A 22,430-nucleotide genomic window follows, 5' to 3' on the forward strand; every position below is an offset into this window, starting at 1 on the left:
TTGGAAGCAGTTGATTAAATTTGTATGAAGATATCAAACACAAACATAATACATTTGAAAGAAAATTTATTGGCTAGAATTTCTAGGTACATGCAAAAAAATTGAGCCAACATTTAAATGCCTCAAGTTGGAGATTTTTTGTTTTATTTTTTTTTTCCAATGGGAAACAGCCTTTACAGGAATAACAACAGAAGGTCAGGTTTGAGAAACTCCCTTTACTCACTACACTCTTGGTAATCCAGTGTATTGGGAGGTTCACACTGCCAAACCTTTAGGTCAGAACATGGATCTGCTGCTTTCCAAGGATCTTAAATGAACAGAAGTGTAATCCCTGCGAATTCAGGCAGGGATTGTAGATCAAGGTCAAAACCCCCTGCCTGCTAGGGGTCCCTGCCACAGCCTGAGCCCTCTCACAGCCCTTTCCTTGTTGCTGTTGGCTGGGAAGAAGGGCCTCATCTTTAACAGCAAAACGTTGTTCATGAAACTTGTGGATTTCACATTTTAATTTATACTGTTAAGTCTTTACCAGCTGCCTACTCTTTCTTACAATAGGTCCCTCTGCTACCTTGCAGCCATTTCATCTGTTACTTTTCACACTTTCTTTATCCCTTGGATACCACATCCATCTCCCCAGTCTTCCATACCCTCTACTTCTCTTGTTCTCTCTGCATTGTATGCTATTTGCTGCCAGTTCATCCCTTATCAGCAGAATAGAAAGAACTCCCCAGCTGCTTCTCTTCTCCACTTGTAGATGAAATATTTTTTTACTTAAGCCATATTCGTGCTGATTCATATTCCACACAGACTCATAAATCTGCAAAATTTAGATGGTAAGTTATGAACTAAGTCAAGGAGTTTCTTTAAGCAATTTTTAAAGCACTGGGTCCTCTATACCTCAGATAACAAATAATTTTGCTATGTAACACAGTGCTTTTCTTTTGTTGAGATAATAACAACTTAATTTTTCACATTGCATTTAAGCCTCTTGACTTCCACTGTATGTCTCAGAGCCTCAGATTAAACACATGCACAAATACCTTGCAGAAGCTGGTGTGGGTGTGTTAATGGCTTGTATATGAAGTTTATCTTTGGCCCAGAAAAAAATTTACTTTTTAACTCCAGTAGCCCCCCTACCAGAAAAGAGATTTGACTGAATATGGTTTTCTCCTAAAGCCAGGAATACAGTTAAAGATCTACTATACCAACTCTTGTGGGAAAGCATTAGTACTGATGAAAACAAATGATGTACAGCATGGTGCCTGAAAGAGGAAAAATCCTTTAGGAAAACATCATAAGGCTCAAAACCCAACCTTGATGATGGTGTCCTAGACAACAGCAAGATCTAACCTACTAAGAACACCCCCTCCTCACATTTTCTCATCAATAACTAGATAGCAACTGCCGGGTTTTTAAGGAAATCTGAGATGATCACGGCTCAGAAATTCTTGACCCCTTTGCAGTGGTTGGTACCAAGAGCTCTATGCAGAACATTGAACTCCTGGGATTGTGTGTAAGTACTCAAATTTATTAACTATTCCAGAAGACCCTGTAGTAGGTAGTCCCAATGCCTACATTAAGTATTTCCTGCTCTATTAGGCCAAGTGACAGACTGAAATACTGCCTGGCATGCAGAGATAATAGGAATAACATTTTGTCTGGGTTTTCTTATGCCTGCATTCCCTTGCCTGGAGGTGCTGACCCAATACAAACAGCACATGCTCTTTCTACACACCTGTACCTTTGCATGTGTTTGTGCATGTGCACTCAGACACAGAGGTTTGTATAGATACAGATATGTGTATATAGTTTTGATTAATTTTTATGTTGCTCTGGACAACCTTTTTAATCTCTCATAAAATGAGGCACTGAGCATTTAATATTTATTCTCTGGAGATAAACATTTGTCATCAGCCTGGTATGAGAACTTCAGGTCACAGCTGAGATATTTACAGCAGATGATTATCATAAAAAGACCATTTGCAAGCTGACATCAACATTTTTCATTCTTACCTTTTTCCAATTCCCAAACTGATAAAGGAATACATTATATTTTTGCTCCTAAGGAACACACCTAAATAAAACTCAACAAAATAAAGAATTTACTAAGCCACCTTATCTTGATCAGTTTTGGACCCAAATCAACAATGAGGATAATTGTAAAAAAATCCATGGACTTGAGTTGTCTTAGATTAATGATGTGGTACCTTATTTGTCACAGTAACTATGGAAAAAGGCACTTAAGAAAAACATTACAGAGCTGACTAAAGAATATTGTAGGCCTGTTGCATAGAACAAGAGTATTAAATACTGGACTGAGGTGATTTAAAATTGCTGTCAGCAAAGCCGTGTATCTTAATAGAGATGTTAACAACAATAAAAAATAATTAACCGTAAAATCTTAGAGATTAATTTCTGAACTGTAAAAATTATTATTAGTTTTCTGCAAACAATCACACAAAATAAAATTTAAAAAAAAAAAAAAAAAAGAAAAGGTAAGTGTTCCCTGTTCCCTGGAAAGGCTGACATTAAAAGAAATAGTTTCTTTAAAGTGAGATCTCTTCCAATTAATGAAATATTGTTAGAGTTACGATATGGATGCAAGTCCTAAATTTTTATGCTTTGGCAATGATATGACAAAGAAAGTTGCCTGCACATTCAGTGTGTCAGGTTATATACTTTCAATCATCTAAAAAAAAGTGGGTTATTAAAAATCATCTTATTTCATCTAAAGATATTACAAGTATGTTTTAAAGATTCCAACAAACAGATAATATTTTTAAAACTTGTTATATTTTTTTCTTCTGCAAAGGAAGAAAATGTATTTTGGTCAGCATAAATTTATGGTAAAAAAAATTAAATATTATGGTGGTGAATATTCTAAAAGTATTGCAACCCAAAGGATATGATCAGAAAGGCACAGTATCACTTAATGTTATTAGATTAACGTAGCACCATAACAATTCTGTGCGCTTCAGACTCTTGACATAAAATAAAAGATATAGACTTGTGTAGCAATCATCAACAATTTTTAAGTAGGTGGTTTGTGTTTAAAGATGTGTAAAAGTCAAGCTCAGTTTTTGTTTTCATTAAATATATGGTTCTGCAAACATATTGAACCAAATTATTTGCTAACTGCTGCTGCTACCTAACAAGATACCTGTTATAATGTACAGGGTATTTCTAACATTCAGAAAGTGCTATAATTTACTTGGGAAAGTTGGAGTCTGAATATGACATGATTAAAACCACCTACTTTGCAAAACTGTATGAAGCCAAACTAAAATACTGATTTCCAATGCCCAGTGTAATACATACTATCCTATCTATGAAGCTGAACTCAGATAAAAGTAATTCATAAAAACTGAAGAAATGTTTAGCACCCAAAAAATATATAATCTGGGATATTTAAATGATCTAAGTGATTGTCAAATAGCCACTTCAGGAGTCAGTGACTTCTCCCAATGGCAGAGCTAAACATTTAACTAAGAACTAAACCTACAGCTCTCCAAATACTAATTGTAATGCAAATGCATGTGTTTAAGACTTCTATAACTTCTCAAAGAAAATTCAAAGGCATTAAATTATTTCCTGATGTTTCTTCTTCTTCAAAATACGGAAACTATGTTGGTTAGTTTCTTTTTGCTGTTTTTACTGAGCAATGGAGTGAAATTTGTCTAAGGTCTAACCCTCAGCTACATAAATTTGAAATTTCCGTGGAAGTGTTCCTGTGGCAACCAGAAGAGGAAGTTTTCCAAACTAACAAGCATGAACTATACTGCTGCTTCTCAACATGGAGCTGTGGTCTTTAGAGAATGCCAGAATAATGTCTTATTCTCGTGCAGTTCTCTGAATCATTCTGCACATACAGTAATATGCTCTACTTGAATTTGAAAAAGTGGAACAGAACCCTGAGAAAAGTAAATCCATTGGAAAAAAAATAGATATTGTTTAATAATACCAGTTGGGGATGTTTCAACCCTTCCATTTGGAAAAAAAAATGACTAACAGGTGCAGTCATTTTTTTTCTCATGTGAATGATTTGAATTTATCACAAATGCAAACAGAAATATAGTTTGAGATTTTAAGTGCATGTCTAGGGTTGATTACAATTAGAAAGATTTTGTCTGACAATTCTACCCATCCCCCAGCATTTCAGCATTCCTCAAGTTACTATAGCATTACTTGTGAGCTTTGAGTTCAAAAACATTCTGACACGGAGTGATGTTCTTCCAGTAACTGCTGCAGCTGACTTTCACTCTATAGCAGTACAGGTGCTAAGCAAGTAAGATTCAGCTCTCTTCAGCCTTGTGTGCAATTCCCATCATTCCCATGTATCCAGAAGCAAATCTGGGCATATTTGAGAGGAGTAATTCTTACTGCTACATTGTAATCCTGCTGTTCACCATTGATATCCACCCACTGATGGCCTGAGTAAACAGCAATGATCTTGCGTTTCCACTTCTTTTTGTTTGGCTCCTTAAGACGCAGATAGATGCCAGATCCAGTGGAGCCAGGCTCAGCATCACAGTACTGGTAAAAGAGATCGTTGGACTCATCAGATATGCTACAAAATCTATAGACCAGCTGCCCAGACCGATCATTGTCAAAACCTGAGAAGTGGATCATGCTCCCAGGCATCATTTTGATTGTTGGGCTGATTCCCAGCTCCATGTATTTCCTTTTGTGGGGACGCTTGAGCTCAAGAACAGCATAATCATAATCCAGGGCAATATCCCCAGAAACACCCTTAAACCAGCCTTTTGGGATGTGGGTACTCTTCACTCTGGTCCACTGGAAGGAGGGCATGCCATCTGAGGTCCCTTGCTTCCTCCCAGGCCTCCTCTGCCTTTTCCTGTCGCCTTTGGATTGTTGACTTTGTTCTGTGGCAACTTTGGGATCCTCTTTGGCCGTAGAAACTTCTCTCCTACTTCTTTTAGCACCTTTGCGTTTCCTGCCATTGCCTCTGGATTTCGTCTTCATCAGGCCCACCCTCAGTCTTTTGCTGCCCTTGACATAATCCTTGCCATTGTGCAGACAGTGGGCTGCTGTCAGCACGTGCTTGGGGGAAATGAGAATGCCACTGCAGCCAGTGGAGACCTTCACAGCTGTGTTGAATGGAAAGTTGGTCATAAACCGCTTGTCATAGATGCTGAACCTACTGTCCGTTCCATATATCTGCCTCTTCTTCCTCAAAGACCTTCGTGTGGTTGTGTTTCCAGCTGGGTCAAGCACTGCTCCGAGGACATTCACTTCAGTCAGGGTCCGTGTGCCATTTTCAAAAACAGTCTCATAGGATAAGAGGTCCTTCAAGTCAGACAAGCTTGGCACTGGCAGTTTTCTTTGACACTCAATTCCACATACACTGTTCAGCTCTAATTTGGTTTTTGCTTCAAATTTAGGGCTGTCAAGGGAGAAAGTTCTTTCTCTCACAATCTGGGGAATCTTCTTTAAGTGCCAAGTAAAATCTTGTTCAGTTTCCGTTCCATTACTGAGACCCAATATAGGTATGAAAAATATGAATAGCAGTAACATGTGCTCCATTTTATTTAATTTTTTCTAAAACAAGAAAGAGAGATTTGAAAATACACTTTGGAAATATACACAGCTATCTTAGTATCTTCAAAGTATAATCATGCAATATTAGAACTGACATCAGTGGAACAGAATTCGACACTCTGCTCAAAATAGAAATGCCTCAAATATTTTCCTGTATTGCCTCCAACTCTTCCAATGGTCTCTAGCAAGATGAATGCAGACAATTCAGCCAAAAACCATGCTGAGCTACCTACTGGAAGGTGAAACCAGCTGAGTTTTACCTGCTTTTCCCTCAGTGGAGTCATTCCGCTCACTGGAGCACAGAGCAACCTGGTTTTATTTATCCCATAGAAACACAATTATGTATTATGTTTCTGCTTCTCTTCTCTATGGTTGAAGGTAGAACATAGTTGAAAATCACCCATGTATTCAAAAGTTGGGATCCAAGCAGAGATGGATAGACAGACCACACTTGTGAGACCCTTAGAAAACCAGAACAATTGTGCTCTTTCATGTAATGACCAAAAAGTAAGACCTTTAAGTCACACATAGTTCTGCATTACCCACCCAGCTAAGAACTATGAATCTGCCTATTATGAAAAAAGGCACTTTGCTAATTGCTATTCCAAGGAACCAAATTAGGAAGATTTCCTTTCCTCTTACAAAGGTTATGTTGTCTTGATTGTCACAGTGCCCACAATCTGGGCACCTTAAAAGGGGTCACAGCCTATTTTAAACACTTTCAGCTTCAGCTGCTCTGAAGGTGTGGGTCTCCTGCTGATCCTGTATTTTATCTCCTCCCCTGTGTGCCATTGCCACCAAAACCTCATTCATTACCTATGTATGGGTGTCTGAATCTCTCTCAGGATGTCAGAGAACTTAAAAATCCATGGTTGGAGGGGACAGACAGACAAGTGAGAAAAGTAGAATCTTGCTGGTCTAGAGGAGTCTACATATATATATATGCAGGTTACATATATATGCAGGAAAGCTCAGCCAAGTAGGAGGGACAAGCCTGCTTATTCATCACATGCGTTTTTCCTGTAGAATCCCACAAAGGCTGCAGGAACTGTGCTGTCTGTGCCTTATGTGGAATACCCCACACACGTGGGGTGATGCACCACACAAAGAGCTAATACTTTCAATGGGAAAGACAAAACACAGTATTATTCCCATCTGTAGCTGGAAAACATGTAGAAAGAAAGTAAGATTTTTAGAAGTCTGTGGCAGAGCCAGAAACTGAACCCAGAACTCTTGATTCTGAGCTCAAAACATTACTGAAAAGACCATTTTTCTCCTTTGGCAGTAGTGATGTCAGTGGCATTATCCAGCTACTGGTGGCTGCCATTGGGAAACCTGTGCTCAGTTCCAACATCCTTCATTCCAATTACATGGAAACCTCAGCTGTGAAGAAAGAAAAGGCCTATGATTAAACTTTAAAAGCCAAGCAATTCAAGGATATGTATGTGGTTAAACTCTGGTTTATGTTGCAATGACAGTGTAAGCCAGGGCAAATATAACCACATTTCTTAAGTTTAGAATAATACAAGTGCTGCTTCCCAGTGAAACAGCCTGGTCACAGACTAGCTCTAGCATAAGAAATAAGGGTATGTACAACATGGGAAAAGAAGTGGCAACGTGACTTTTAAAGGTGGATAATGGACCAATGACTCCTATGGTTTTGAGGCATCTTCACCCTATAGACATAGTTGCTGTCTATAAGAAGTAATAATTATCATTTTTTAGGTAAGTAAGCGCTACAGTTCAACCCCAGCTTGTTGCTTCTGATGCCAAATTCAGAGGGTGTTTTTGTTTTAGCATAATTTTGGCACTTTTTACCTTGGCCAGCATGGAACACCAAGTTTGAGCCAGAGTTCACCTACTAGGATATACATAAACCACATTTTACAATACAGTATAAGGAAACCCTCTCTGGCTTTAAAATGGCTAACTCAGGTTTTGGAAAAGATGTGTGGACTTCCCTGAGACATCTGGAGATTACAGTGACTCACAGATCTAAGATCTGGGTTGTATGCAGTCATATGAAAAGGCATCTGAAGGTTTTGAAAGCAGAGCAGAATCATCTCAGGTACAAGATTTTGTAGAGACACCACTTGTTCATAACAGCCTAAGTTATTGGTATAGCAGAAAAGCACACATTTAAACATTAACTTTTATATACAAAGTTGCCTTCAAAGTGTTGGTTTGTTTATTGCTCAGTTAGTACTAAATCTGAAGAGGAATGACTATTTTACATATGCCTGCATACACGGAGAGGATTTTATATAGCCACGTCTCTTCATGTAGAGATGTGAACAAAATAATTCGCCCATCTGCCTCATAGTATAGGCAAAACAACTAATTGTCAGACCAAGAATGCCTGTGTAGAGGTGACATATTATCAAGCACCATTTGAATACATTTATGCGCCAGGCTTGGGTGGGGGCTGACCTGGTGGAAAGCAGCTCTGTGAAGGAGGACCTGGAGTCCTGGTGGACAACAAGCTGTCCATGAGCCAGCAGTGTGCCCTTATGGCCAAGAAGGCCAATGATATCCTAGGGTGTCTTAGGAAGAGCATTGCCAGCAGGTCAAGGGAGATGATCCTGGCCTTCTGTTCAGCCCTGGTGAGGCCACATCTGGAGTGCTGTGCTCAGTTCTGGACCCCTCAGTACAAGAGAGACATGGAGCTCCTGAAACGGGTCCAGCAGAGGACTACAAAGATGATAAGGGACTGGAGCATCTCTCTTACAAGGAAAGGCTGAGGGAGCTGGGCATGTTCAGCCTTGAGAAGACTGAGAAGACTGAGACAGGACCTCATCATTGTCTATAAGTATCTGAAGGGAAGGTGTCAAGAGGATGGAGCCCGGCTCCTCTTGGTGGTGCTGAACAATAGGGCAAGAGGCAACAGGCAGAAACTGATGCACAGGAAGTTCCACCTGAATATGAGGAAAAACTTCTTTACTGTGCTGGTGGCCACACACTGGAACAGATTGCCTAGAGAGGCTGTGGAGTCTTCCTCACTGAAGATATTCAAGAACTATCTGGACGCAATCCTGTGTCACGTGTTCTAGGATGACCCTGCTTGAGCAGGGAGGTTAGACTGGATGACCCACTGTGGTACCTTCCAACCTTATCCATTCTGTGATTTTGTGATACCTAGGGATAAATTATAAGGTGTCAAAATAAGAAAATACTGTAATGACAGCATAAGAATAGCTTTCCTGGCCTGACCAAAGGCCTGCCAGGTCTAAAATCCTGTTTCCGACACTGGCTAAATGTGGATGCCTAGGGTAGAGGATAAGAATAAGGTAACCATGTATGTCCCTCCTCCCTCATAGTTTCTTAACTTACAACCAGTTGTACCTGATGGACTTTAAAGCAAAGGTAGTTTCTGTAGTGTAGGGAAACCTCAGTTTATTTCTCTTCCATAGTTTGTCAGTCTTCCCTTGAAGACATATAAAATTTTGTATCTATAATGTTCTGCATCAAGGAATTCCAGAGCTTAACTACAGGTTGTATGAGGAATCATCTTCTTTTCTTTATTTTCAGCCTGTCACAAACTAACATAATTTAGGATAAATAATATTAATGTGGAAAAACTGGTTTTGCTTTGCTTTACCCTAATATAGCTGTTGAACGAGAAAGTTTCTTATGTCAGGCTCAAGAATAATGTTTCTATTTTTCCCTAGAATATTTCTCTGTTTCTCAGTCCTTCCTCAGGGTCTGGATTTTTTATATTTCTCTGTAGCTGAACTTTGTGAGCCCATAGGAAAGTTCAGTCACTAACTGCTAGTTCATATAGAAAGTCTTTAATGTGTCTGGGTTGATGTCATTCCACTGTGATGGCTGAAGTCTTCCTAGCTGGACTCATAACTAACTTTATAGAGAAGTTCACTTTTTTTCCTCTCTGCTTTATAGAGAGACTTTCTGTAAGCAAATGGGTGGAGTACTATGGCCCCCTTCTGCCACTCTTTAAAAAGAAAAAAATGCAAACAGTCAAAGCACAGAACCCTCAATAAATGCCTTGGAACCTCCCATTTGAAACACTATACTCAAGTACTCACTACTCACAAAGGCATTCTTAGAAGCCAAGATTTTCTTCATTTATAATGAACCACTTGTCACTGGGAATGAACTAACTACACTTCAGTATAACTGGAAGAAGTCCAAGCTGAGGAACTTGATAAAAATGGTAATTCTCATTACAGACCAGAGGTCCTACTAGGCAGCATTGTCATTTTCAGCCATGCATTTAAGCTCTGTTTACTCACCCCCTCTCTACTGTTTGAGCGAAGCCAACTCCAAGCATGGGCAATGTCAGCAGTTGCCATGGCCCAGCACAGGTTGCTGACAAGAGGGAAACACAGGGGCTCCTCTTGCCAGAGGATGAGGATGTGAATGGCTGTAAAGACACCTTTGCAGGGTGAGGGAAGGGGAGAGAGAATACAGCCTCCGGGATAGGGAGGAAAAATCCTGAGAAGGCAACAAGCTGAATGCAAGAAAAAACCCTCAACGTGTTACCCTTTCTGCCATGCTGATCTCCTGTCTTCCTCCAAATCCCAATATGCTTGACCCTCTCTTTTCCTTCACTCCTTTCCCATACAAATTTTGGGTTGGCTTACAATAATTAGAATTCTTGAGTCAGCTCTTTAAGCTAGAATGAATTGCTAGAAGACAAGGTGGAACTTAGAAAGCGAGAGAGAACCCCAGCTACCTGAAATTGTTAAAATTCTTCCTCCAGTTTCCAAACCCAGATGTTTGGTGGCATTCCAGTTGCCAGGTATATCCATGAAATTAAAACTATTTTCAGTTCTTCTCACTTCTTGCTTCCAACATCAAATCTTTCTGCATTCACAGGACAAAAACTACCTAACTTCTCAGGATATTCTTCAAGTATTTTGTCACTATAACCTACCTGACTGCAGCTGAATGCTTCTCAGATGCTCAGGGGAAGGCTTGTAGTCAAGCAGAACTAGAATATGTTTCTCTTCAGACTACCCCATCATGAATTTACATGTCAGTGTAGCTCAGACAGAAGAAAAGTTCTACCCAGTTACCTGGCAGTTTTTATCTTGGTCTGTTCAGTGCAACTTCTGCTCTGGGGTTTCCTTCTTACTGTAGGAAGGTCAACACATTTCAAACTAAGCTTACAGAATTTTAAACACAATTTTCAGATCATAAATTGATAGAGGCTGCTACACTAACCATCTTCTTTAACTGCTTTTGGCCTCATTCTTGAAATGACCTGAAAGCTGGAACTGACAGTTCTACAAAGCAAACTAAAGAACAAATTTTTGAAATCTCACATTCCCTGGTAGAAACCACTACACTGTCCCCCATTCCCTCCTCTGGGTGTGTTCACTCAATGTTCATCGATATCATTCTCTGCTCTGACTTACGGGGAAAAACCCACTGCCGCTCCTGGCTCTTACAAAATTTAAGCAGCTTCAGTACGCATAGGAAGAACTAATTTTACACGGCAGGCATAACAGCTCAACACTGGGGGGAAATAAAGAATTGGCGGTAAATGGACAGGGGTTTCTCCTCCGGCGGGGCTTCCCCGCCCCCTGCCGCGAGGCGGAGCTCCCGGACAGCCGGCAGCGGCTCCATCCCTTGGCTCCATCCCCCGGGTCCCGGGCGGGCTCCTCCCGACCCTCCTCGCCGCAGGGCTCTTCTCCCCGCTCCTCCGGGCCGGGAGGAGTTGGAGGTGGAGGGGGAAAGAGGTCGCGTCCCGTCCGCTGCTCTGCCGCTGAGTGACTCTGGGGGTCTAGCCCTGCCAGCCGGGCAGCGGCTCCGGGGCGGCAGCAAGCGGGCACCGACCGGGAACCGGTGGGAGAAGCGGCGGGGAGGGATGGCTTTGCCAGGATAGCCGCTTTCCCACTGCCCTCTCCGCTGTTGCCGGCCGCTCCTATGCGTTCGCGTGTTAAAGCTCAGGGCTTTCCCGGAAAAAAGGCGAGGATTTGCGGAGGTAGGCTTTAATTCTACTGCTCCTTAGCCATTCCCTGGTCCTGCTTTCCGCGTGAGGCTCTGCTTTTCCGCTCCTCATCCAAAGAAGTTCCCCTTCTACAGAGCCTGCAAGTCAAATACCTTGGCACGGCTCTTTTATTTTTGCTATTCCAAGATAAATCTGCTTCCAGCAGTGACGAATCTGGATGAAATTAGTGTCAATTCCAGGGGAGCGGCGGGGATGGTAGCCCGAATACTGAGGCTATGAATCAGAATTTGAGGAGAGTTTGTTTTGAACGGTGAAGAGGTTCCTTGCCTGCTCCCTGCAGATGGCACAGCACAGAGACAACCCCTCGAAAGCCCAATAAAGATGCCCCTTCCCTCAGTCCCGTTAAGCCGTCTTGTGAAACTGGCTTTAAATATTAAGAAATGAGTACCAAAGAAACGTGTGACGTTTTAGTCCTATCAAAAATATATCCGTAAGGCTAAAGAGGCAGGAGCTTTATACAAAACCTCCCAGCTGCCAAACCCAAGGTACTGACATCGCTCAGCCTCATCAGTTTTTTAAAACGACCCGTGTAGGAAGAACGACATCGCATAAAGAGTATCACCTTAGAGACGCCGGTTACCTCGGACTGCCCGGTCCCCGGCCCCGGGCAGCCCCTTCAGCCCCCATCCCCAGCTCCTCTCCTGCCCACCTAGGTCTCTGGGGGCTGCCTCTCCCCCTGCGGCCGACGACAGGAAGGGTCTTGGTCATACCTGGCACCCCTCAGGACGGACGGGGGGCCAGGCGGCGGCCGCAGCACCGGGGCAAAGGCTCCCGGCTCCCCGCTCCGCGCCCGCTCGTCCACCGCCCAGAGCCCGCGGCTACTGAGCACGGGGCGGGGGGAGCGGCCAGGTCTTCCCAGGAGGGGGAGGGGATGGAAAAAGGAAAAGAAAAAAAAAAAGAAAGAAAAAGAAGGCGAGAGGGAGGAAGCCGGGAGGGTGCGAGGGGGAGGGCCGAGGGGAGCGGAGGCAGATCCCGGTGTCTCCTTGGATGGGAAGGGAAGAAGGGGCTCTGCCTGCGGGGCGGGGAGTCGCATCGCCCCGGCAGCGGCTTCCTCTCGGCGTCGGGCGGAGAGCCGGGATGACCCGCACAGGGACGGGGCGGGAGAGGCTGCCGGGACGGGGGAGCGAGGCGGGGACAAGGGGGGAGGCGGAGGGAGTCCGTCCCAAGGGAACAGCGGGAGGGCTCGCACTGGCAGCACCGTGCCACCTCTATGGGTGGCGGGACCGGGTGGTGCCCGCAGGGAGGGCGGCTCCGCCCTGAGCCGCCGGAGGGCTCCTGGGGGAGGCGAGGAGCGACTGTCGGCTCCACAGGAGCCTGGAAGGGGCTTGCGGCTGCGGGGAGTGGCGTTCCCACGAACCCTGGCCTGCCCGCTCCTCCCTGCCCTCGCTCCCTGCCCTCGCACCCTGTCTCCCAGCCCCACTCCTCTGGGGCGTCCCGCTCTTCAGGGACCCTCCCGACCCCCCTCCTCCAGACCATCCCTGCTCTTCAGGGCCTCAAAGCCAGGTGAGAAGCACCTTCCTCCTTTCCTCACCACTCTTCCTCTTTTTCTGCCTTCCTCCTTTCCCTCGGCGCCCCTTTTGTCTCCCCTCTCAAGGCAGAAAGCTTTGGGTAGTGGTATCTCCTCCATGAATCACCTCTTTGCACTACAAGAGGGTCCTCCCCAAAGTTTTCCACTGCCACACAAATGCACAAGGTGAAAAGCTCACTCACTAAGCACTTCTGCAAGTGCTTATCCTGAGCACTTTCATTAAGTTCATTGACTGAAAACTCAGCTCACCCTAGATGAAGGCCCACTGATTTGCCAAAACCATCAGGAAATTTATGGCGTTGCTGGAGATCAGAGTGAGATCTCCAGAGTGCTGTTTGGTTGTCTTAATCATAGGCATATCTTTCCTTTAAAAGTCTTAACTTCTGAAATTTAGTGGTACCACTTATGTAAACCAGTTGGAAATAAGGCCTTGGCCAGCAACTGCAGTTTCATTTTGAAGTCTGAAGCTGATTTCTTCAAAACGTAAATTTTGCTTGCAGTTCTATTTTTGTTGTTGTTTGTGTGCACAATTTAAAAACAAAGTGAAATAATAATAATTTGTGTGCCAGAGAAAATGAGCTGAAGAATTCCCCAGTGTAATTAACAAGACAGGACAGAAACGAGGGTAAGGCAGTTAAGTTTTACAAGCAATTTCTTGAACATAAGAGCTTCCACGTTGGGTCAGACAAAGTGCTTTGCTGGACCAATATTGTGTTGCATTAGTAAAGGCAATAATCCTCTTCAGCACTTTCGCTGCCACCAATATTTCAAACTCAGAGATTTTTATAAGGCGGATGTAGTTTCTATGGCTTTAGTAGCCACTAGATTTCTCTGTCAGGCACTTTCCCATCTTCCCTTTAGCCTATATAGATCTGTAGCACCTACAACTTGCTCTGGTAACAAGTTCCCCAGGTCAAACACATGTTGTGCAAAAACCTGCCTCTTTTTGTGTACTTTCAACCTAGCTACTGCTAGCTTCATTTGATGCTCACTAGTTTGTTATTATATGCTCTGTAATTCCTCTCCCACCTGAAGGATTCTATTCGAGTTAGCTGTGCTTCACATGAAATATGTTCCTGTTTTCCATCTTACTGCTGAAGTTCAGGGACCAGAACAGCATCTGAAGGAAGATGCAGCCAAACACTTCTTGGCAGTGGCAAGTAGAAAACAAGGAACAACAGCTACTTGCATTGGGCAGCTGTGTTGAGCAAGAACAACTGCAGCTTGGGAGGTTCAAACTGGACATGGGGAAAACTTTGTTCACCAAAAGGAACATGCAACATCGTAACAAATTGCCCAGACAAGTTGTGGGATCGCCAATTCTTGGTGGTTTCCAACACTCAGATAAACACTCAGTTAAACAAAGTCACAGCTGATCTGATCTGGCAATAGTCCTGCTTCAAGGGAAAGGTTGGACTGGGTGACCTGCAGAGGTCCCTCTCAACCAATATTTCTATGATTCTTTACCTACACAAAAAATGCAAGCAAAATATAGATTTCTGTGGCAACAAAAAGATATTATCTGTTTTGTTCTCTACTGATTTCTTAACACTTTTTTTTTTCATCTGTTGATCACCAGGCTGATGTTATCATGGAGCCACTTTCATAACTCCAGGACTCTCTCTCCTGAGAAGTAATGACCAGATCAGAACCTGCCTTTTCATACCTGAAGTAAGGATCCTTTTCCTCCCTGTGCAGTACTTTGCATTTATCTATACTGAACTCCATTTGCCATTTTATTGCTTGGTCACTCCCATAAACTTGTCTGCAGATAATCAAGGTTGTCTCATCTTCATTAAGCTAAATAATTTGATAGCCTCATCAGGCTTTGTGATCTGACTACTTATCCCTTTTCCAGATCATTTATGAATAAGCTGAATGGTGCAGGACACAGCAAGTTGTTATTGGTAACCTATCATCCCTAGAAAAACCGATTCTCTAGTCCTATACTATCTTTCCCATTTTCCAGAAAATACAGATATCATAGGTTCATTTCTGTTTATTGAACTCTGGATGATGGGATCAGTGTGCTTTTGATCCATCAGTCCTCTGACTCCTGATTTCAGAATCTAAATTTCAAATTTAAATAATGTAAAACCATTTTTTCTTGAATCCTGTGTTGTGGTTTAACCCCAGCCAGCAACTAAGCTCTCAGCTACTCACTCACTCCTCCCCACTCTGGTGGGACTGGGAGGAGAATCAGAAAAAGGTAAAACCCATGGGTTGAAACAAGAACAGTTTAATAATGGAAATAAAGTATAACACTATAATAATGACAATAATAACAATCATAGTAGGAAAAAAGGAGATAACAAAAAAAAAAAAAGGAGGAATAAGCCTCCATAAAGACAAGTGATGCACAACACAGTTGCTCACCACCTGCTGACCAAAGCCCAGCGCAGCCCAGCCTCGACCAGTCATCCGCGTCTCCTGGCCAACTGCTCTAGTTTATATACTGGGCAGGATATTCTATGGTATGGAACATCCCTTTGGCCAGTTCAGGTCAGTTGTCCTGGCCTTGCTCCCTCCCAGCTTCTTCTGTGTCTCCTCATTGGCAGAGCATGAGAAAAAGTCCTTGATGTAGAGTAAGCACTACTGAGCAACAGCTGAAACATCAGTGTGTTATCAACATGATTCTCCTACTAAATCCAAAACACAGCACTGTACCAGCTATTAGGAAGAAAATTAACTCTATATTAGCCAAAATCAGGATGCATATTCCATTACTAATATTTTATTTTTCGTAATAATAAGATTATACAGTTTGGATAATTCTTCATAAATAAATATTGTTTTTTAAATTATCACATTAACATTTTCCTCAAAATAAAGTTTGCAGAAGACATGAGAAACATACATTTTGGAGTACTAATTCTTTAGAAACACACTATATAATATACATGATAGGGCTGTAAAAATATAATTGTTGGAAAATTTCCAGCATGCTAATTTTATCCTTCAGAAGTAACTTTATCTTATTAGAAGATTAGTGAGCCCTTTTGCTATTCCTACATGTTCCAAAAATAAGTTTCACATCATTTACCAACTGAGAGATGTTCACTTGGAAGTGAGCTTTGAAAGACTGATACCTAAATTTAAAAAAAAAAAGTAAAACAAAAGCTGCATTAACATCAAGAATGTACTAACTTCAGTCAAAATTCTTCCTGCATATCTGCAAAGAAAATAAAGAAGAAGAAAAAGCAAATTTTTACCACCAGATGTACCTTGGGTTTGAGTTCAGTCACAGATATGTTGTAATCTTATCTTAGGGTGAATAACCCACAAAATGAGCTCCAAAGTTCCCAAATAAGATTGTCCTAGATTTTTTTGTCAGGTAGAAATTTGAGATAGGAGCTTCAAATTTCCCTAGTGGAGAACCTACACTGAGCGTGGACGTATTGGCTGGGCAGCTGCTTCTGGAATGTCATTTGGCTTTACGATGCTGGAGGAACACACTCTGCTCTCATGTGGGTCTTGCACGCACGAGAAAAATGTTTGATCATAGCAACAATGTGCCTTGTCTGCAGTCTCCAAATTCTATTCCTTGTAGTGCATTGTGCCTCAGCAGGCAGATATACCTACCCACAACATATTCTTTCACATCTGACTTAAGGGAAAACAGGCAGGTGCAATTCAGGAAAACTGAAACAAGGTTCGTAGGTGTCAAAAAGAATGCAAATGCCTATAACAAAATTAAAAGTTCAATGCATAGTCCTCAGCCATACCCCGCAAGAAGTCAGCTTTAATCTCTTCTTTTCTTCTCTTCGGTCCTTCTACTTATGTATACATGTACACATGCTTTATCATAAAGCTACTGATTACTTGGATAGTGCAAGTAACTTCCTTTCCTTCACACTTTAAGTCTCAAGCTGGAGCTTGAGTACCTCTGGGTACACTTCCAGCTCAGCTGATATAGGTTTCACTTCCTTTCTACTTTTCTTGTTCCAGGCCTATTTTTTGTGAGTTTTTGTGAGTTTTAACACTTTTGCAGTTCCCAAACTCTAAACTTGGGATAACTCATTGGCTCATGATGAATGGACGTGAGATAATTCCTAGTGCTTTCAGAACAAAGGGATGTGAAATACAATGGATCTTTCTTACAGGATCACGAATGGTCTCCATGGTAGTCTCTCTTCTGTGGCAGCTTGTTGCCACAGAAGGCCTTTTGTTTTGTGGACCAGTGGGGTTGGTTATTGTGCTGTTCAGAGGTGCCTGTGACACAGTGCTGACCAGTTAGACTAAAACACTGAATGAAACAGATCTTAGAGATCCTGGCTCTGAGAACTTGAAAAAGATGCAAGAACTGCAATACATCACATCATTTTTTTAAGAGTGCACACAGTGGGGACAAAAAAGGATGAAAACAGCATTGCTAGCTCTCCTGAATTGCTAGAATTCAGGAGAATTCTGCATAAACCAATGGACCATCACAGTACAGGTTGGAGGGGTATTAATTTTAAATAGGGTATGGGTGTACAAGGTACTATGGTGCCAGAAATGTGGATCTTAGCAATGAGTGCAATGTGGCCAACACAATAACTTACGGATTACAAAAAGAAGGAGGGATGTGAAAATTGAGGCATCTAATTGTGACCTGAGTTTCACAATATGAGTTTAGGAACTAGATATATGGGTAAATAGTAGACATGCAAAAATGCACTTTGTAATAGCTCAAAGAGGTAAAGTCCCATTTCAGAGTTAAAACTATGTCAAGCTTGTGGGCAAATCAAACGGATGCATGTGAAAGGCGTCCTTGGCCATGGCAGGGAGGTTGGAGCTAGGTAACCTTTTCAACCCAGGCTGTTCTATGATTCTATAATTCTTTCTTTAGTGAGGCAGCAAGCAAAAATAAATGTGGTTCCGTCTAAGCATATAATCCACAGGAGAGAAGCTCTTTTAACTGTGCAGAACAGAAGTGAGTTAATAGCCCAGTCACCACACTGTTCCTGACTTATATAATTTTTCTCTCCCCCTTGAATAGCAGCAGAAAATGAAGCCAGACAGGCTCATTGTTGTAAAATTTTGTGTTTAGTAGAAAAGGAGAGTTGGTTCACTCATCATTGCTAAAAGAGTAAAACCTACAATTCTTACCTGCTGTGTAGCATCATGGAGATTATATACATATATATATGTGAAGTGAACATATTCCTCAAGGAAAATTTCCATAAGAAGAGGTACTTCTGGAGATGTGCTAGATGGCAAATATTTTTATACTCACAATGTGTTGGCAGGTTGCAAGCAGGTACTGTTAAGGAAAAAAACCAACGCCACACCATTTTTGTGAGCCTAATACATTGAAGGAAACAGTTTCCTCCAACTGGCATTCTCATCAGCAGCTTTACTGGAAAACCAGTGAAATATAGATGGCAATGCAGCAGACTATGACATGAATAAATGACATTCTGATGTGAGGAGAAAAGAAGTGCATGACCAGAGATCCTGAGAAGCTTTGGAAGAAAACTCAAATTTGCCTGGCTAAAGTTGAATATTCGTTCCCTTCCCAAGCTTCTAAATTCCTATAATGGAAACAGTGTACCACAGAGGAAAGTTAATAGAGTGACATTGACATGTTAGATAAAATAGATTTTATCTACCTTTAGCATGATTGAGCCAAGAGAGAGGAAAGAGATTCCAGAGAAAGATGAACTGGTGAGGGACATGGTGCCTATTCTTACCATTCAAATCAGTAGAGGGTGAGTGGCAGTGAAATGCATGTATTAAAACCTCCAAGAAATCTGAGGAAATAACAGCAATATGTTATGGGAGAAAAGGTGACATAAAACTGGGGTACTTCCAAACAGAATATTGAAGTAGCCTTCCTCCAGAAGTATCAGCAAAGTAGGAAAACATGCAATAACAGAAATTGCATTTAAAAACAAAAAAAAGTTAAAAAGGGTGGTTTGGCCTTACTTCAAAGATATTATAGAATTATTGTCACTGTTAACTGAAGATGACCACAAATCATTTAATGCCATTGCAAATATACTCAGAAGAGTACAAGACTCATTTTTCAGCTATAGCAGCATAACTTGTAAAATGAATACAGATCTGAGGGGAAACACACACCTTAAAAGAACCGTTTACTTCACCAGAATTCAGAATAATATTCAATCACAAGGCAATTTTTTTTTTATTCTTAGTAAACTGTAGGTATGAAGTCTGATCTAACAACACCTAGTGATACTGTTTTAAAATTCCATTCACAACCCTCAAAAAGCTGGATATTTCTGCTAAAATTATTAACACTGTAATAACTAATAATAATGGAATTTTTAAGGTTTCACTTTAGTCTTAAACTTGATATTCCACTGGAACATTTTATACCTCTCAGAGCCATAATTACTATTAGGAAAACAATGTTACATATATTGCCAAAACCCATGGTGAATGCAGCGTTGGGATTGCCAAGTATGCCTTGTTGCCATCCAGAGTGCATTAAGTGTACATTATCTTTGTGCCCTTGAAGCTGGCAGGAAAAACTAGGACCAAACAATATCAAGGACATGTTTTTAATGCAGTCTTCCATCTTCTGTTTTGCACCCCATGTGGTCCTATCCTGCGTCTTCTGTTCATGTATTCTTACTTACCTCCACTGTGTTAGGCAGGACTCGGTCACACTGGTAACTGAGGGGAAGTATAGTGGCAGCTGAAGTAATGGGGGATCTTTTTTGTGGGTGATACAGGAGATTGAAGTCAATACTCATAACCATCCTTCTTAGATTTCAAAGCCTCTGCATATTTCTAATAGTTTTAAAGCTGTCTGTAGGTTTTCAGCTTGCTGCTGGAATCACTTCCACATGCTGGCAACCTAGCGAATAGTTAACAAGGAGAGGGAAGACAGAAATAGTTTGTGTTCATCAGACATCCCTTTGCACTTTCTCAGAACAGGCTTCTGCAGTAGTATTTTCACAGAATCATATCTCCTCATGGTTATTCTGACTATGCTAGTGCCCTAAGGATTTCTGTAGGTCTAGCATCATTCTCAAGAGGTTACAGGCAGAAGTAATCTCAAAGGCAACCCATAGATAAACAGGCATATCTATAGAGGGATATCTTTTTTTTCCATTAAGCCTGATCTAAATTTGACCTTTAGCTTAGTGAAGACGTGTCCTAAGGCTGTCTAGTAACCCATCCTTTTTCACTGTCAGTCATGATGTTCCCAGGTTCAGGCAAGTTGCATCCTCACACAGTCAAAAAGAGGCTCACTGGGGTCTCTCTCAGTGGAGCAGTACTGTGACAAAGGAAAGACAGAAGATGGAAGATAAAGCGTGCATATTAACAAAATATGCTAATTTCCCTGACAAAAAAAAATAAAATAGAAAGAAGATAGAAATTAAAAACCATGTTATTGTAGTCTTTTAAGATGTTGGTTGGAAAAAGTATAAATTTGGGAGGGTAATTGGAAAAACAAGAACTGAGTTAATCATGATGTGAGTTGAAGGTTTTTGGGAAAAAGTTCTGCTTCTATTCATTCCTGCCTCACAACTCTCTAGCAGGCTGGTTGAGCTATAACACAGTAAAACACATAATGCAAGCAGTGCAGACCAGTACATCAGTAGCACCTGGAAGTAGTTTATATCAGACCAATACTTTCAGAGGTGTCATCAAATCAACAGTAGCATATCGGTTTATTTATTATCCTAGCATATCTGCACTTCTCATTTTGAATGACTTTTTGAATTAAACATACTACAGAGTGCATCTTCGATGGCATCTTCAGCAATTTTATAGATTATTTGATACCAATGCAATATTCGTCCCTATTAATTTATTTGGTCTGCTTGCTGGTACAATTAATAAGGTACAGGAGACAAACCCAAAGCTCAAAGCAAGGTAGTGGAAGGGTTTTTTTCACTTCCCAGGCCTTTGTATAAGGTCTTAAGAGAGAAAAACAATGGTGGGGATTCAATAACCATATAGATTCTCCTCCTCTACCCATTACAGTTTTTGCTGCTGATTAACTCTCTAGACCACAGTCTCCTTGCAGTGAGGAGTACTTTCACATTAAAGTGAAACAGATGTGAGAAGATTGACTTTAAATAAATTTCATGCTAGTTAAAATAAATGGAAAGTTATATCCCCAACTTGTAATGGAAAACTGATACTCATCAGAATTATCACCCATCCACATACTTCCACTCAGCCAAGATTTTTAAACTAAAAACTGCACAACTTAGTTACCAAATCCTCGTTATCTGTATGTTTTGTCAAAACTCCCTAAGAAGGGGTTTGCCTGCTTCTTGTATTTCTACAAACCTCACCTCACTTTCAGCAGAGGCAAACATTTATACACAATTCAGATTACTACCAGAAATTTTGGGACTGCTCAGTGTATAATCTTTCTCTACCACAGCAAGCATAAGCTCATTGCCTTCACCTGTGGCTTATGCTTCCCCATTTTATTTTCATTAAGGCATTGCTTGTTATTATGGTGCAAACTCCTCTTGCTGCCTGTAACATCATGCAGTGTTTGAGCAAACACTATCACCCTTCATCTGATCTGATGTTGGCTCTCTCCATTTCACTTCTAAAAGAGCTTCTCTTTAACTTCATAGGCCTCTTCAAATGCTTCCGTAAAGCTCTCCCTCTCTGTGACATCTGGAGAATACTTACCACGCAGAGGCTATTGATAGGCAGAAACCAAGCATGTAGATCATTATTATTTTAATATCTCTTTGTAGTCTTCCTTCTGTCTGTATCCCATTTACCATATATATCAGCACATGAGTGTAGAGTCCTGGTTTAGGATGGAGATTATATAAGCAATAATATCACAAAAAATAAATTAATTTTTGCAGCATGGGATGAAATACATATGCACATACATTACTTCAGTTGTCATAATACTGGTTTTGGAAGAAATCTAAACAGATGCAGCTGTTCTGCTTGTGCCATTGCCTATTCTGTTTTAATCACAATTGCCGATAGCAGACTGTTGCAGCAGCAGCTTTGCATTTCCAATTGAAAATCTTGGGTTTAGCAATTCATGAACTGTGTCTAAAAATATATCCTCATTTGAAAACTGGCATTCAAGCTACAGTCTAGAAGCAGTTCCTGTTTAAATATATTTAGTTAGTTCAGCAATTTTATCTAAGAGCACAAAGATACCTTTGTTGTTCCAGAAAGCATTATTCCATTTTCCTATGTTCAGAAGTGACTGTGATGACATTGTTCTGCATTTCAATTATCTCTAATATGAGCTTTTATAAAAAGATAATTCATTTGCCATGTGTCAGCTTGGTACTTCCTTTCCATTTGACAGTCAGTGCTGAGTAGCAATAGGAAGCCACCGTCAGTAGTCATATAGGTTAGAAAGAGAACTATAGAATGCCAAAATCCTGTGGAAATACCTGGTCCTTTGATTTAAATTGG

General features: G+C 41.3%; 1 protein-coding gene across 1 annotated transcript; it reads right to left on the reverse strand.

Moving 5' to 3' along the window:
- PRSS35 (serine protease 35) lies at positions 1-12,559 on the reverse strand. Its single transcript, XM_018078332.3, has 2 exons — positions 12,241-12,559; positions 1-5,556 (listed from the first exon to the last, which is right to left on the reverse strand). Exon 2 carries the CDS (start codon positions 5,539-5,541, stop codon positions 4,300-4,302), a length of 1,242 nt encoding a protein of 413 aa, XP_017933821.1. The 5' UTR covers positions 5,542-5,556; positions 12,241-12,559; the 3' UTR covers positions 1-4,299.
- Between the last annotated feature and the right edge of the window lie 9,871 nt (positions 12,560-22,430).

Source organism: Manacus vitellinus, unplaced genomic scaffold (assembly GCF_001715985.3).
Source record: "Manacus vitellinus isolate BGI_N305 unplaced genomic scaffold, ASM171598v3 scaffold_4_pilon, whole genome shotgun sequence".
Taxonomy (NCBI): Eukaryota; Metazoa; Chordata; class Aves; order Passeriformes; family Pipridae; genus Manacus; species Manacus vitellinus.